The sequence below is a fragment of the Musca autumnalis genome, unplaced genomic scaffold (genome assembly GCF_047663935.1).
Source record: "Musca autumnalis isolate F117 unplaced genomic scaffold, ASM4766393v1 scaffold_5, whole genome shotgun sequence".
Classification (NCBI taxonomy): domain Eukaryota; kingdom Metazoa; phylum Arthropoda; class Insecta; order Diptera; family Muscidae; genus Musca; species Musca autumnalis.
This window is the reverse complement of record NW_027412088.1, coordinates 73,070,023-73,085,752: the sequence shown is the minus strand read 5'-3', so window position 1 is coordinate 73,085,752 and position 15,730 is coordinate 73,070,023. Positions and strand designations below refer to the sequence as shown.

Here is a 15,730-nt window from a genome sequence, read left to right as displayed (position 1 = left end):
GTCCGGATGTGCTTCCAAACTTACAGTCAAAAATCCCTCTCAATAATTTTCTAACGAGTTTGTACGGTGGTACAGAAGCTCTCGACCTAATATCTGCTCGAGCTGTTGAGACCCCATTTTTCTAGGCATTTGTACACTGCTAGTTCTTGTTTCTCCCATGAGGTACTGTCAGTTTCAGGAACACCTAGGAGTTGTTCTTTACCCCCATGTGATACAAGAGCGGCAATCCGTTTTTTTCACTGTTTTGAGAATATTTGGTAATAGTTTTCCATGCCAGTACACACAAATAGCTTCGTTCCTTGAAGCTGTTCCGTTTATTTTTCACGGTTTATTCACCGCTGTTCACGGATAAAGCTTCTAGAGATCTTATCCGATAGCTTCTACTGTAGTCATAATGATACAAGTGACGTTCCTATACACCTTACAGGGGTCCAGCACCAATGACAATTGTATAGTTACGTTTTTCTTGAAGCCACGCTTAATTGTTTTCGGGACAGATGGTTCTTCAGATTCTACGATACGTTTAGCATCAAAACAAGACCTAGACCTCATTGAAAATGTATTGAAATATGAAAACATTGACACACAAATTTTCGAAAAAGGAAGTAACAACATAATTAATAATCTGTGGTATCTTAGTCCTGAACTTGCTGACCTGGCATTGTTTGATCAACGGTACAAAACGCCGTAAAGAGCCAAAAGGCGACAAAAATCTTAAAAAACAAAGATTAAAATTTCTTCAGAAATATTAGATCTAAACTTCCAAAAGAGCAACTGCCGAAAATCCTAGAAAAAGGTCTGGCATAATTCTTGTTGTTCAAAAGATTAAACATTAACTCCGAATTTTCAGAAGACGCAAAGGATGGTAAGCAACTTGAAAGTTGCGAACTACATAGCAGAGCGTTCTTCAAGTAGTCAGCTGTACCCAGATAGCTCCAAAACCACATGATGTCTGACTACGAATAAATTTAATTTACAACAAAATGTAAAAGACATTTGTTTTCATTCCAAAAATTGATGAAAATTAAGAAAATGTTTTTTTAATAGTCTCCATTTTCTCACAAAGGCGTACCTAGTCACGTTTTTCGGGACATTGGCTTTATTATCTCGAATTCTGTAATACCTATTTAGTATTAGATTTATTATATATACTTATATTTTGTTGTTCAGCAAGAAATGTTAAGAATAGAATGGCCTTTAATTTAATGCTTAATATGGACAAAAATCTTTAACCATTCCAGAAAAATGGGTTGCCGAAATCGCTAAATAGCCAAAAAATCGAGATTTGCATAATGTCGAAACCCCAGTGGTAGATGTTAACATATTCCAATTGTGCTCAAACTTTCACTGTCTTAAAATCTGACCGAACTAAACACTTTTGCCGCCTTAAAAAATCCGACATCGATTTGTTCCCTTTGCACAATAACCAGCCAAACGCTACAAATTATAACAAAGAAAATATTTAATTTTAATAGAACGTTTGATATTTTATCAAATTTTATATTTTTGGATAGTTTAATAATAAAAAATTGTATTACAATACAATTCTTTTAAACCCTACACCACACTGTCTGTTTCAATAACATAAAAAAATCGACGTTATACGGTCAACAGTCTTAGTTTTGACACTGTTATGTATTTTTTGATGGTTTTTCCAACTTTAAATGCCAATTTCACGACTTTTATGACGATTTTCGGCCAAAATCTGTTTGCATATTTTTTTGCATATTCTGCATATTTTTTGCATATTCTGCATATTTTTTGCATATTTTGCATATTTTGCATATTTTTTTTGCATATTTTGCATATTTTTTGCATATTTTGCATATTTTTTGGCATATTTTTTGCATATTTTTTGCATATATTTTGCATATTTTTTGCATATTTTTTGCATGTTTTTGACATGACCCCAAATATCAAAAAAACTGACCCTTAAAACGCCTAGATCCAAAATTTGAGTCCAATCGGATGAGAAATAAAAAACATGCAAAAATCCGATGTCTAGTAATAACCTTCACTTTCAATTACTAAAACCTTCCTTTCGTAAACTACCCATGATGTGCAACATCTGGACATAATTCTTCAAATGTAGGTATATGTATGTACGTACATTTGTCATATGCTGTTGCAATATGTTTCGTTTTTATTTTTTTGTTGGAACACTTGAAATTCCTTCTTGGTTATTGCACATCTGGAAATCATGTATACCACCCACATAAACCTAAACTTGGTTTTAATTATTTCCCTTCTTATTAACAAAATTCTTAAACTCTTCTTCCTCTTGTTTTTTATTTTCTTTTCAGAACTGATGTGAAAAAATTATTCGAATATTGGTGTGAAGTATCACGAACTCATGGTGGCATTGAACAGACAAACACATCGAGACACAATGGTGGCGGTAGTTATAGTGGGGCACCAGTGGGCGTAATTACAGAAAGTTTTCCCGAGAGTTTTCGTGATGAAAAGACAATACATGATATACCCGCCTTTGCATTTCCCTGTGAATTTGAAAGGTAAGTACATGAAGGGTTCATATAGGAATTTTGTTGTTTCTAATTTAAACAAGTTTTAGCGTGAATGAACGAATCTAAGCACTTAAAGCATTTATTATCATTTGTTGTTGCACTTGTGGCACATGACAGTTTCCAGAACTACTCCCTATATGTTTTTTTTTCGTGTGCGTGGAGAAGAATAAGTGGTTGTTGTTGTTGCTAATACAAAACAATTTCCGGTAATTTAACAACGACAACAACACCAGCAGCCCATGTTAAACTCACCTTTTCTTGGAGGAGTAGGGAAAACAAGAGCTGGTTTTTGGGTTTGTGTGTGTTGTTGCGCGGATTTTGTTTTTTTTTTACGGGCATATCTTATGAAATAATTTAAAGGCAAACTACCCAACTCTTGTTGAATAACATAATAGCTATGACGGATAGTTATTATTCTTGTCTGTCCCTCTATCTCCGTTTTACTTGGAAGTACTGGTGTGGCTTATTGTGTTGTGCCATTTCATAAAGACAAGGAAAGGTACTGCCTGCCAGCAGCCTGTTTTTTGTTTGCTGTCAGGTTGTTTTGCATAGTTTAAGGTTCTTGGTCTGGCTGCTACGCAAATAAAAGACCTTTCAAGTTGAACACTTGAGTGGTTCCTTCTCTTGTGTTTTTGTAAACAAAAAATCAACATCAGCCTTTAGTTCAACAATAACACATTGTCTGAATGGAGGCAAAATATTTGTATGACAAGCATAGTTTTTTGCAGCTCAACTCTTTTTCTTTATTTACTTTGGTTTTTTCTGTTTTTTTTTGGTTCTTTTGTTTATTTTTATTTGATTTCCTTTTACATACACTTCTTATTTTGGCAAAAAAGACTAAATAATGCTCCAATCTGCTCCAATCTACTGGCATATCGACGTTTTGTTTTTGATTTTCAGCTGATGTCTAAAATGTTTGATTGTATTTTTGTTTTTACTGTTGTCGAGGCAGCTGACTGACGATGATGGTTGATGACGTTGGTTATTTCTTTGTAATACTCTGATGATTCACTCACTCATTTTCCCCCCATTCATTAAGCAATCCACTTTTTTATGTTGTGTCCCCCTTTTGGTTAGCTTCTGTTTTATCTGTTTTATGTGGTGTTTTTATTTTAACAAAACTTGTTTCTGCGATTTGCACGCTTTATTTTTAAGTTGTTTGTATTGTTGTTGCTGTTTGGTTTAATATAAATTTTGTTAATTGCCTCAGGTTTTCTTAAAACTGATATAAATCTTTAGATTCATTCGAATAGTGTTTATGTTACACTCAAAGAAAAAATGTTAGACATTGTGGGTCCACACCAATTTTTTTTTAAATTACAGACATATAGTAATTATTCCCTCAGCATTTATGCCAACGAGGGTATATACCCTTTGATACGACCACAAAATGTGCCTCATCGAAATAATGGTTTTAGACCCCAAGTATGTTTGGACGAAATTCCTTTCAGACAATTTGGAGTCGATTTAGCCATGTCCGTCCGTCTGTCTGGCTGGCTGGTGCGCACGAGAATCTCGAACGGATTATCCGATTCGAACCAAATTTTGCACTTCGTAATATTTTACCCAAACTTAGTTTAAGTTCGAAGATAACCCATATCCGTCCACTCCTTCGGGTACCTCCCACACAAAAGTTCAATTTTTTTCCTCTAAGATAGTGTGAATGATAACTCTCGGAGGGAGCAATCGATTATGTCCAAAGTTTGCACATCTTATTGTTCCTTACAGATATAAATCGGGTTCGAATATGGACTATATCAGCCCACTCCTTCGGTTACCTCCCACACAAAATTCGGAAGAAGTGAAGTTTAATAACTCCTCTCGAATAGTTTTGAATTTTTTTCAGCAAGTTGTCCTTGCGGTTCCCTTTACAACGGTAAATTTTTTCGGGCGCAAGTCCATACTTCCTGAGATAATGGCCTAAACTCTCCAAGAAACCTTGACAGCACGAAATAAAATGGAAAATCTGTGAAATAACTCTCGCAGGGAGTTTCTGATTGGTCCAAACTTTGCTCATTGTATTTTTTCGCCCATTCATGTATCAGGTTGGAATATGAACTATATCGGTCCACCCCTTTTGGTATCTCCCATACAAAATTCGGAGAGAGTATAGTTTAAGAGCTCCTCTCGGATCGTGTTGAAATTTTTACAGTAGATTGTCCTAGCGACCACCTTTACAACGGCTAATTTTTTCCGGAGTAAGTCCATACTTCTAGATATAATGGCCCAAAAGCTCGAAAAAACCTGTCGGCACATACTAAAATGGCTTGTGTAATAGATAACTCTCAAACTTTTTCAAAATTTGTATCAATGAATCAGAAGTTTTTCACAAAAATTTCAATGATTTGGAATAGCTCCACATTACGGTAGCTACAAGTTTTACTGATTTTGAAGCAAACCCGTGATACAAAATCAATATATTTTTTAGGTCAGAGGCTGAGGATATATAAAAAGATCGCACTATAACTCTAGAAAGCAATAACCGACTTGGTTCGAATATAGACTAATCGGCCCACACCTTCCGGTAACTCCCACACAAAATTTCGGAGATGTGTTGTTTAAGACCTGCTTTCGAATTGCTTTGATTGCTTTGATACCCATTACGAGGAGGGTACAAGTGTTTTAAGGGGCAAGTGCATACTTCCTCATAAATAGCACGACATCTTAAAAAACCCCTACCGCCCCATATGTAATGACTGGTATGCATTACAACTTTCAAGCTAGATACTGGGTTGTACAAAACTTTGCATATCGTAATATTTCTTCGACAAATCTTAGACAAAGTTTGAAGATGACACTTATCGGTCCGCTCCCCCAATATTTGCCAAAATGGTAAGCGAGATATCTCATAAACGAATCAAACGATTTGGTCCAGAATTTGGCCTTCGTATTATTTTGTCCAAACTTAGGTAAAGTTCGAAAATTTGCCATATGGGTCCCCTCCTTGGCAGGGACGTATGCAGGGGAGTGGCACTGAGGGCCCGTCCTACCCGAAATGAAAATTTGTCGTACAATTTTTGAACATTTTGCTTCCAAAAGTCGTATTTGCTCTAGTGCTTGCTAACATAACGGTCCGAAAGCTCTAAATAATACGGGTCCAACTAAAATGAATGGTGGGCGCAATATCTAACCAAATGAACGAAATGAATCCCAAAATAAAAACACACTTCCAATTGAACTATCTATGTCGGTCCATTCCTTCAGGGACCTCCTCCGCAACACTTTTAAGCAAAAATTTGAAAACCGCTTAAATACATAATTTTTTGAAGAAAAGGATTTTGGTTGTGTTGTCTACATGGCTACATTATATGGGCTATATTCTATTTGTCCATAGATGAAATTTTCAATTCACACGCCATGAGGGTATATCGGTAAAGCCAACTGATAGTTTTTAAAGTCCATCTCCAGCTCTAGGAATGTGGGTGCATCGATGGGATGTAACCACAGATCCACTGGAGTAGATGTGTAGGTTGGGCTGGGCAGTTTAAAAGGTGCAGTGTGTTGTGCGGGCCCATGCCGCATGTTGGGCATATTGGGCGACTGCAATATCCCGAGCGTATTTAAGCCAAAACTACTCTGGTTTGTCGTGACAGCTGACGCTTCTTAGCTGGGATAGATGGGGGATGTACTCCGAGGACTTTTTTCACACAATAGTTGCTTATGGCCTTAGCAACTGCGTCCGTGTGAATGCTTGCTGGACCTCGCTCTCTAGAACGTAAAGATCCTTCTACTGTCGGGCCTACCCCCCAGATGGTGATTGAGATGGCTCTCATGGTAACACCCAAGCAAGTATTGCAACGAAAACATCTCATCACTGGAAAATCTTCGCCTCCTCATGTAGATGATCCACTGAAGACATGAAGAGACAACCTGTTGCTGTTCTGAGTTCGGCATTCTGCCAAGTTTGAATATTATTCCATTGCGTATCACATAAAATCGCGGACCGAATTGGCGCCGCATAGCTCAACACAGACCGACCTATCGCGTTATATGTGGTCAACAAGGTTTCTTTATCTGCACCCAAGTGCTGCCGGCTAAGGACTTGGTGGCCTTGTTCCTACGACGTGAACGTGCTGTCAAATGTGATCCCTAGAATTTTGGGGCAGTTTGTTTTCGGAATTATGCTAACATCGACCACGACATTCAACTCTGTTTTCACCTCTGCCGTCCACGTGGTGAACAGAGTGGACGTAGATTTAGTGTCGGAAAAAGAGTTCAGCCTTTCACAAATGACATCAGGGAAGGTGCCGGTAGTCAAGATCGTACAGTCATCCGCATATGTTACGATCTTAATGCCATCTGGAGGGCGTGGAATACAATAAAGGTAGAAGTTAGACCGTTCCGAGGATACCGGCACACCTTGGGGAACTTCCTATTTCACTCTACGGGATTTCGGCTTATTATGCCTTAATTCCACGTATTGCTGGCGTACACACAAATAATTGATTATCAAACGTAGGGTATTCTGGTCAATGTCCTCAAACAGCAAAGAGTACTTGAGAGTATCAAAGGCTTTTGATTAGTGAAGCGCCACCATCAATGTTCTATCAAGGGCTTGTTCTGGTTGAGTTCTTGACTAATATGTGTGGACATGGCGTGCAACGTTGTTGTCGTGCTGTGCTGCTTACGTAAGCCATGCTGATGATCGGCAACTGGATAGCTATTTCTGACGCTGGGGGGAGTAAAGCCTCAAAAGTCTTTGCTACGGGCGACAACAGCGAAATCGGCCAAAACGATTAATCTTTGGTGGCGTCCTTACTTGGCTTCTGTAGCGGGACAACCCCGTCCATGTTCCAGACTTCGGGAGCGATGTGGGTGGACAGCAAAATGTTGAGGACTTTAGTGAGGTACTCGATGCTGCAGCTGCTTCAGCATTGCCATGGAGATTCCATCAATGCTCAGCGCTTTGAATGATTTAGGTTTCCTGATGACATTCACAACATCATCCATTTGTGAATTGTGGTTGTTCCTCTTCGCAGAAAGAGATCTAATGCGACATAGCGACTCGTATGCCACTCTTATATTCGCCCTGTCACACCAGGGGTGCTTAACAAACTGTCGATTAAAATAACTTCAGCACCTATTTGGATCAGTCAGCTCAACGTCGCCTTGGACAGATCTCTAAAGCGGTGATTAGTAAACTCTCTGAAATTAGGCAAATTAGCTTTTCCACGATTGACTAAAGTGTGGCTTTAAGAGGCCATGAAATCAGGAGGTTTGCTGATGGTGACAATTATGGCAGATGGTCTGACCCAAGAGAAACGACGGGTTGGCAGGTGACGTCATTTGTCCGACCACATCTCATGACGAGCATTTAAGTCCCCCAAGACCAGTCGGTTATGACTTTCCAAAAGCGGGATAATGTTGTGCCTATAACCTGGAGTACAGTTATTTATCGGCGCGATGTTAAGCAACTCTACCTTGGCAGTTCCACACTAGACTGCTACCGCCCCCCATACATTCCATGTACGTGTTATTAGAGCCAGGCTCAAGCGATATGTACACTAAGGTGGCAGCCGCTGGCCAGAACATGGGCGTTGTGTGGTTCCATGTCAATACGGTACAGAAAACCCCGCCGCCGTGGGATTGGGAGTCAATATGATCCATAATTGCATTGCCTCGATTTCCGAAATCCCCGAGGTGGTCATCTATTCTATTGAATACCCCTCAAGTAGTCTGAGGTGTTCTTTTTTACGAAAGAAACAGGAGGAATCTTTCGTAAAAAAGAACACCTTCTACTTCACGGAAGACCTAAAGTAGTTTGCGGTTTATAAAAAACCCCTAAAGTGGATGTGTATCTCCATGGTAGTTTTTTTTTTTTTATTTTATAGAAGACCCCCACGTAATAAAATTATTTGTCAGTAAAGTATTCTCTCTACGGTATTTTCCATTAACTAGCTCGAATAACGAAATTCTTCAATAATTTATAGACCATTTAAATGATTCATTTCTGTTGACCTTTTGTGTGGCACTTTTTTCGATTATTTCGAAGACTTCACTTCCTCAGTCAGTCAACCAGCCAGCTAGTCATTCAGTATTTGTTGTCTGTTTACTTTCGAATATTTACTGCGAAAATAAATATTGAATAATTGTTTACTCATGTTTATAATTGACTATAAGCGATTGAAACATATGCCATGACAAGAATCTACTATAACTACCAACCAAGCACGTTTAGCCTTTTTATGTTCAGTTCTAGAGATACTATGACGTGGTGTAGATTTTCAAATTTTTGCAGATTTTCATTTTCAATGATATGATTTTATCGTGGCGGCTGTTTTAAATACTTTTTAATTAATGAATATTTTTTGTTTTTTATACCCTCAGCCTTTAGGCTAAGGAGGGTATATACACTTTGATACGATGAAAATGTGCCTCATCGAAATAATGGTTTTAGACCCCAAGTATGTTTGGACGAAATGTGTTTCAGACAATTTGGAGTCGATCTAGCCATGTCCGTCCGTCTGTCTGTCTGTCCTGCTGGCTGGAGCGCACGATAACTCTCGAACGGATGAACCGATTCGGTTCAAATTTTGGCTTTCGTAATATTTTGCCTAAACTTAGTTTAAGTTCGAAAATGGGCTATATCGGTCCAGTCCTTCCGGTACCTCCCCCACAAAAGTTCGAAAATGTTCGGAAAATTTGAGCGCACGATAACTCTTGAAGGGTTTAACCGATTTGATTCATACTTTGCCCATCGTGAAATATATAGCAGACTTAGATGTGGTTCCAATATGGACTCAATCGGTCTACTCCTTCTGGTACCTCCCACACAAAATTTTAGATAAGTTCAGTTTAGGACCTGCTCTCGAATCGCTTTGATTTTTGTTTTAGCAACTTCTATTCACCGCCCCCTACACGACGGTAAAAGCTTCATCCGGGGCAAGTCCATACTTCCTGAGAAAATAGCCTGAAAGTTGCCAAAAACCCCTATGACACCGTGTGAGGTGGTTGGAGCGCAAGATAACTCTCGAACGAATCTAACGATTCGGTCCAAAATTTGGCCTTAGAAATATTTTGTCCAAACATAGTTTAAGTTCGAAGATAAACCATATCGGTCCACTCCATCAGGTACCTGCCCCACAAAATTTCAAAAATGTTCGGAAAAATTGTTCGTACTGTAACTTTTGAAGGGAGTGGCCGATTTGGCCCATACTTTACACATCTTAATATATCTACCAGATATAGATCAGGTTCAAATATGGACTATATTTGTCCACTTCATCCAGTACCTCCCAAACAAAATTTCGGATATGTTCACTTTAAGACCTGCTATCGAATCACTTTGATTTTTGTTGAAGCAACTTGCATTCGCTGCCTAAATTATGATGGTAAAAGTTTTTTAGGGGCAAATCCACACTTCTTAAGCAAACAGCATGAAGGGAGTAAAACCCCCCTAGTGGCACCATATGTAGTGGCTGGAGATCGAATTCCATAATGGTCAAGTCGATCCATTCCTTTAAGTATTTCCTCCGCTCTTTAATCTAATCAACATTTTTGTCGGTTCATACGTCCAAATATTTTAAAACCCTCTAAATACATACGTTTTTTGGGAAAAATTGTTTCAATATACACATGCTGAGGGTATATCTCTGTCGGCTAAGCCGACTGATACTTTTTTTACTTGTTTTTTTTCGATAAAGGTAAACAACAACAGTTCTTTTGTTTGTTATTTTTACCAGCGGATATTGAAATATTATGAACTGATATATTTTGATGGCTGACAATGATTAAAAGAAACGCTTAAATATTATTTTCTAGTTGAAATCACGCCCTTTAGATCGTGGCAGGGATACTCACGGCTGTAACACTCAAGCTTCTTGTGTGCTGATGTACCGGTAGAATCTTCGCCTTCGCATGTAGATAGTCCACTACTGGACCCGGGACTACCTAGCTGCTTAAGCATTACCATTGAGATTCTATGTGGGCCCAAAACTTTCGATGATTTCGCGTTTTGGATGACGTCTGCAACATTGCTCATCGTAAATTATAGCGGCACCTCATCAGCTGGGAGGACCGGTTAAAATAACAGGCACATCACTTCTGATATTTCATCTTTTTTCCTGATTTTAGTGTGATTTAACTGATTCCCATAATTTACTCAATCTTGTGCCAAGGGTATCTAACACGTGCGCTAATGCTCGCCCACTAGCCGCTTGACTTTAAGAGTACATAAGTTTCCTAACTAATAGGCCTTCAGGGTTCGTACGACCAAGCTGATTTGTTAGTCTTGGCGCCTCCGCTGAGAAATTTGGCCTGATTTCGGGTATTTGACCAGCAGGTGAGAGCGAAAATGGTCTGAGTCAAGGGAAATAACAGTGACACGTCATTTATCAGACCGGGTGCTTCAATGGTGATGTTTGGCGAGCTGTGGCAATCTCCTCTTATTCTCGCAGGAGCGACTTCGTTCACTATGCAAATGTGGATCTATCAATTTCCACCGCTGTAACCTTCTGGTAATTGCTAATGGAGGATTTGCCTCCAAAAGCGAATTAATGCCGGACATATATAAAATAAATAAATAAATAAATATAATTAATAATAAATATAACTAACTAAGAAATAAATGGAAGAATAAATAGATAGATAGATAAATAAATAAATAAATAAATAAATAAATAAATAAATAAATAAATAAATAAATAAATAAATAAATAAATAAATAAATAAATAAATAAATAAATAAATAAATAAATAAATAAATAAATAAAACAAACAAACAAACAAACAAACAAACAAACAAACAAACAAACAAACAAACAAACAAACAAACAAACAAACAAACAAACAAACAAACAAACAAACAAACAAACAAACAAACAAACAAACAAACAAACAAACAAACAAACAAACAAACAAACAAACAAACAAACAAACAAACAAACAAACAAACAAACAAACAAACAAACAAACAAACAAACAAACAAACAAACAAACAAACAAACAAACAAACAAACAAACAAACAAACAAACAAACAAACAAACAAACAAACAAACAAACAAACAAACAAACAAACAAACAAACAAACAAACAAACAAACAAACAAACAAACAAACAAACAAACAAACAAACAAACAAACAAACAAACAAACAAACAAACAAACAAACAAACAAACAAACAAACAAACAAACAAACAAACAAACAAACAAACAAACAAACAAACAAACAAACAAACAAACAAACAAACAAACAAACAAACAAACAAACAAACAAACAAACAAACAAACAAACAAACAAACAAACAAACAAACAAACAAACAAACAAACAAACAAACAAACAAACAAACAAACAAACAAACAAACAAACAAACAAACAAACAAACAAACAAACAAACAAACAAACAAACAAACAAACAAACAAACAAACAAACAAACAAACAAACAAACAAACAAACAAACAAACAAACAAACAAACAAACAAACAAACAAACAAACAAACAAACAAACAAACAAACAAACAAACAAACAAACAAACAAACAAACAAACAAACAAACAAACAAACAAACAAACAAACAAACAAACAAACAAACAAACAAACAAACAAACAAACAAACAAACAAACAAACAAACAAACAAACAAACAAACAAACAAACAAACAAACAAACAAACAAACAAACAAACAAACAAACAAACAAACAAACAAACAAACAAACAAACAACAAACAAACAAACAAACAAACAAACAAACAAACAAACAAACAAACAAACAAACAAACAAACAAACAAACAAACAAACAAACAAACAAACAAACAAACAAACAAACAAACAAACAAACAAACAAACAAACAAACAAACAAACAAACAAACAAACAAACAAACAAACAAACAAACAAACAAACAAACAAACAAACAAACAAACAAACAAACAAACAAACAAACAAACAAACAAACAAACAAACAAACAAACAAACAAACAAACAAACAAACAAACAAACAAACAAACAAACAAACAAACAAACAAACAAACAAACAAACAAACAAACAAACAAACAAACAAACAAACAAACAAACAAACAAACAAACAAACAAACAAACAAACAAACAAACAAACAAACAAACAAACAAACAAACAAACAAACAAACAAACAAACAAACAAACAAACAAACAAACAAACAAACAAACAAACAAACAAACAAACAAACAAACAAACAAACAAACAAACAAACAAACAAACAAACAAACAAACAAACAAACAAACAAACAAACAAACAAACAAACAAACAAACAAACAAACAAACAAACAAACAAACAAACAAACAAACAAACAAACAAACAAACAAACAAACAAACAAACAAACAAACAAACAAACAAACAAACAAACAAACAAACAAACAAACAAACAAACAAACAAACAAACAAACAAACAAACAAACAAACAAACAAACAAACAAACAAACAAACAAACAAACAAACAAACAAACAAACAAACAAACAAACAAACAAACAAACAAACAAACAAACAAACAAACAAACAAACAAACAAACAAACAAACAAACAAACAAACAAACAAACAAACAAACAAACAAACAAACAAACAAACAAACAAACAAACAAACAAACAAACAAACAAACAAACAAACAAACAAACAAACAAACAAACAAACAAACAAACAAACAAACAAACAAACAAACAAACAAACAAACAAACAAACAAACAAACAAACAAACAAACAAACAAACAAACAAACAAACAAACAAACAAACAAACAAACAAACAAACAAACAAACAAACAAACAAACAAACAAACAAACAAACAAACAAACAAACAAACAAACAAACAAACAAACAAACAAACAAACAAACAAACAAACAAACAAACAAACAAACAAACAAACAAACAAACAAACAAACAAACAAACAAACAAACAAACAAACAAACAAACAAACAAACAAACAAACAAACAAACAAACAAACAAACAAACAAACAAACAAACAAACAAACAAACAAACAAACAAACAAACAAACAAACAAACAAACAAACAAACAAACAAACAAACAAACAAACAAACAAACAAACAAACAAACAAACAAACAAACAAACAAACAAACAAACAAACAAACAAACAAACAAACAAACAAACAAACAAACAAACAAACAAACAAACAAACAAACAAACAAACAAACAAACAAACAAACAAACAAACAAACAAACAAACAAACAAACAAACAAACAAACAAACAAACAAACAAACAAACAAACAAACAAACAAACAAACAAACAAACAAACAAACAAACAAACAAACAAACAAACAAACAAACAAACAAACAAACAAACAAACAAACAAATAAATAAATAAATAAATAAATAAATAAATAAATAAATAAATAAATAAATAAATAAATAAATAAATAAATAAATAAATAAATAAATAAATAAATAAATAAATAAATAAATAAATAAATAAATAAATAAATAAATAAATAAATAAATAAATAAATAAATAAATAAATAAATAAATAAATAAATAAATAAATAAATAAATAAATAAATAAATAAATAAATAAATAAATAAATAAATAAATAAATAAATAAATAAATAAATAAATAAATAAATAAATAAATAAATAAATAAATAAATAAATAAATAAATAAATAAATAAATAGGTTAGGTTTGGGGATGTGTAGTCAATATATATGTATATTGACTACGCCACTCGGAGACCTTTCGGTCCATTGGTGATCATCCATAAAGAAAAAAGGAGGTTCAGAATTACCTGAAAAGAGAAGAGAAAAGAGAGAAGAATAAAGAAAAAAAAGGGGGGGGTGTGGTTTGGAGAATAATAATAAATGAATTAATTATAAGAAATAATGAAGATGTAATAAAGACAGAGAGGGTGGTTTTTTGGCGATGGTGGAAAAAACTGTCAGAGAAGTAGTTACGCTTATGGGTCGCGCCGTCCCAGCCACTTCAGATTTTTAATGATGTTGTTTATGATTGTTGGTTCCATGTTTGAGTAGAAGGTTAAGCTTGGAGGAAAGCGTACTCCTGTTAGTCTATACCGCTTTCGAGTTAACATCGGGCAACGACATAGAATATGCTCGATCGTCTCCCTTTCCTCCTCATCTTCACAGAGCCTGCAATAGTCCACGCCATCATCCTGCCATTTGCCGATAAAAGCTCGGATGTAGCAATGGCCGGTAATGACTCCCGTCAATACCCTGATTTCTGATTTACTCAGACTTAAAAGCGAAGTTGTTCTCTTTGTTGAAAGATTCGGCCAAATGGCCCTTGACACGTTGCACCTTGGTTCATTATGCCATAGTTCCTTGGCCTGTTCTTCAAAGAACGTCTCCACCTTCCGAAAAACGTGACATATGGGTGGTTTAATAGAAACAGTGATAGCTTGACTTGTTGATTGAGATCGGTGTCTTGCCAATTCATCTGCCTTCTCGTTTCCCACAATGTCACAGTGACCCGGTACCCAGCAGAGTCGGACAGCGTTAGTTAGGTTCGCCAAAGCAGTTCTACACTCAAGAACGGCCTCAGACTTGATATTGGGGGATTTGATGGCTTTAAGAGCCGGCTGACTATCAACGAAGATAGTCACCGGTTCAAAGATTTCAGCATCCAGACTTTTTATCAACTCTGCGGCCATTTTGATCGCGAAGATTTCTGCTTGGAAAACGCTACAGTCGCTGTTCAACCTATAGGAGTACTCGAGGCAAAGCTTTTCGCAGTAGACGCCAGCTCCGGTACCTTCTTCCATCTTGGAACCGTCTGTATAGAAAGCCAGACCGTCCAGAGGAGGGTTACCACGGATCCAGTCATCTCTACTAGGGATAACGACCTCAAAATCATCAAATCTATGGATTGGTGATAAGTAGTCGCTGAACTTCCCTCGAAGTTCGCCCTTCGGACGATGCAAAGACCTCGAAGTTGGCATTGTTCAGTCCAGAGACCTTATTTTTATATATATAAGGTTCCTGGACTAGAACAATGTCTACCTCTGAGTTCGTGAGGGACAGGAGTAGTTCGGCGGCAGCTGCTTTACAATGATGCAGATTAATCTGCAAAATGCGTAGCACCTGCCGCCTGCCTACTCCTACTGACTTCCGCGAGGTGGACTCAGTCGGAACCTAACCCATCCTGAACCGAAGTTCAGTTTTCCCTCACTAATCTTAAGGTACTCCTCTCCTGAGGAGTCTACCGCCATCTTAATGTCCATCCCTCCATTCTCCTTACAAGGGGTG

At 36.0% G+C, this 15,730-nt stretch overlaps 1 protein-coding gene across 14 annotated transcripts in view; it reads left to right on the top strand.

The window, feature by feature from the left end:
• Positions 1-15,730, top strand: part of LOC141406654 (DENN domain-containing protein 1B) — a 106,418-nt gene that overhangs the window by 8,798 nt on the left and 81,890 nt on the right. For all 14 annotated transcript variants that reach the window (XR_012413455.1, XM_073992530.1, XM_073992527.1 and 11 more), the window contains exon 2: positions 2,304-2,513. Coding sequence is in view for 13 of the 14 variants with exons in the window: in XM_073992530.1 (XP_073848631.1) it covers positions 2,304-2,513 (210 nt within the window). In the remaining variant the exon portion in view is untranslated. The remainder of the gene's footprint in view (positions 1-2,303; positions 2,514-15,730) is intronic.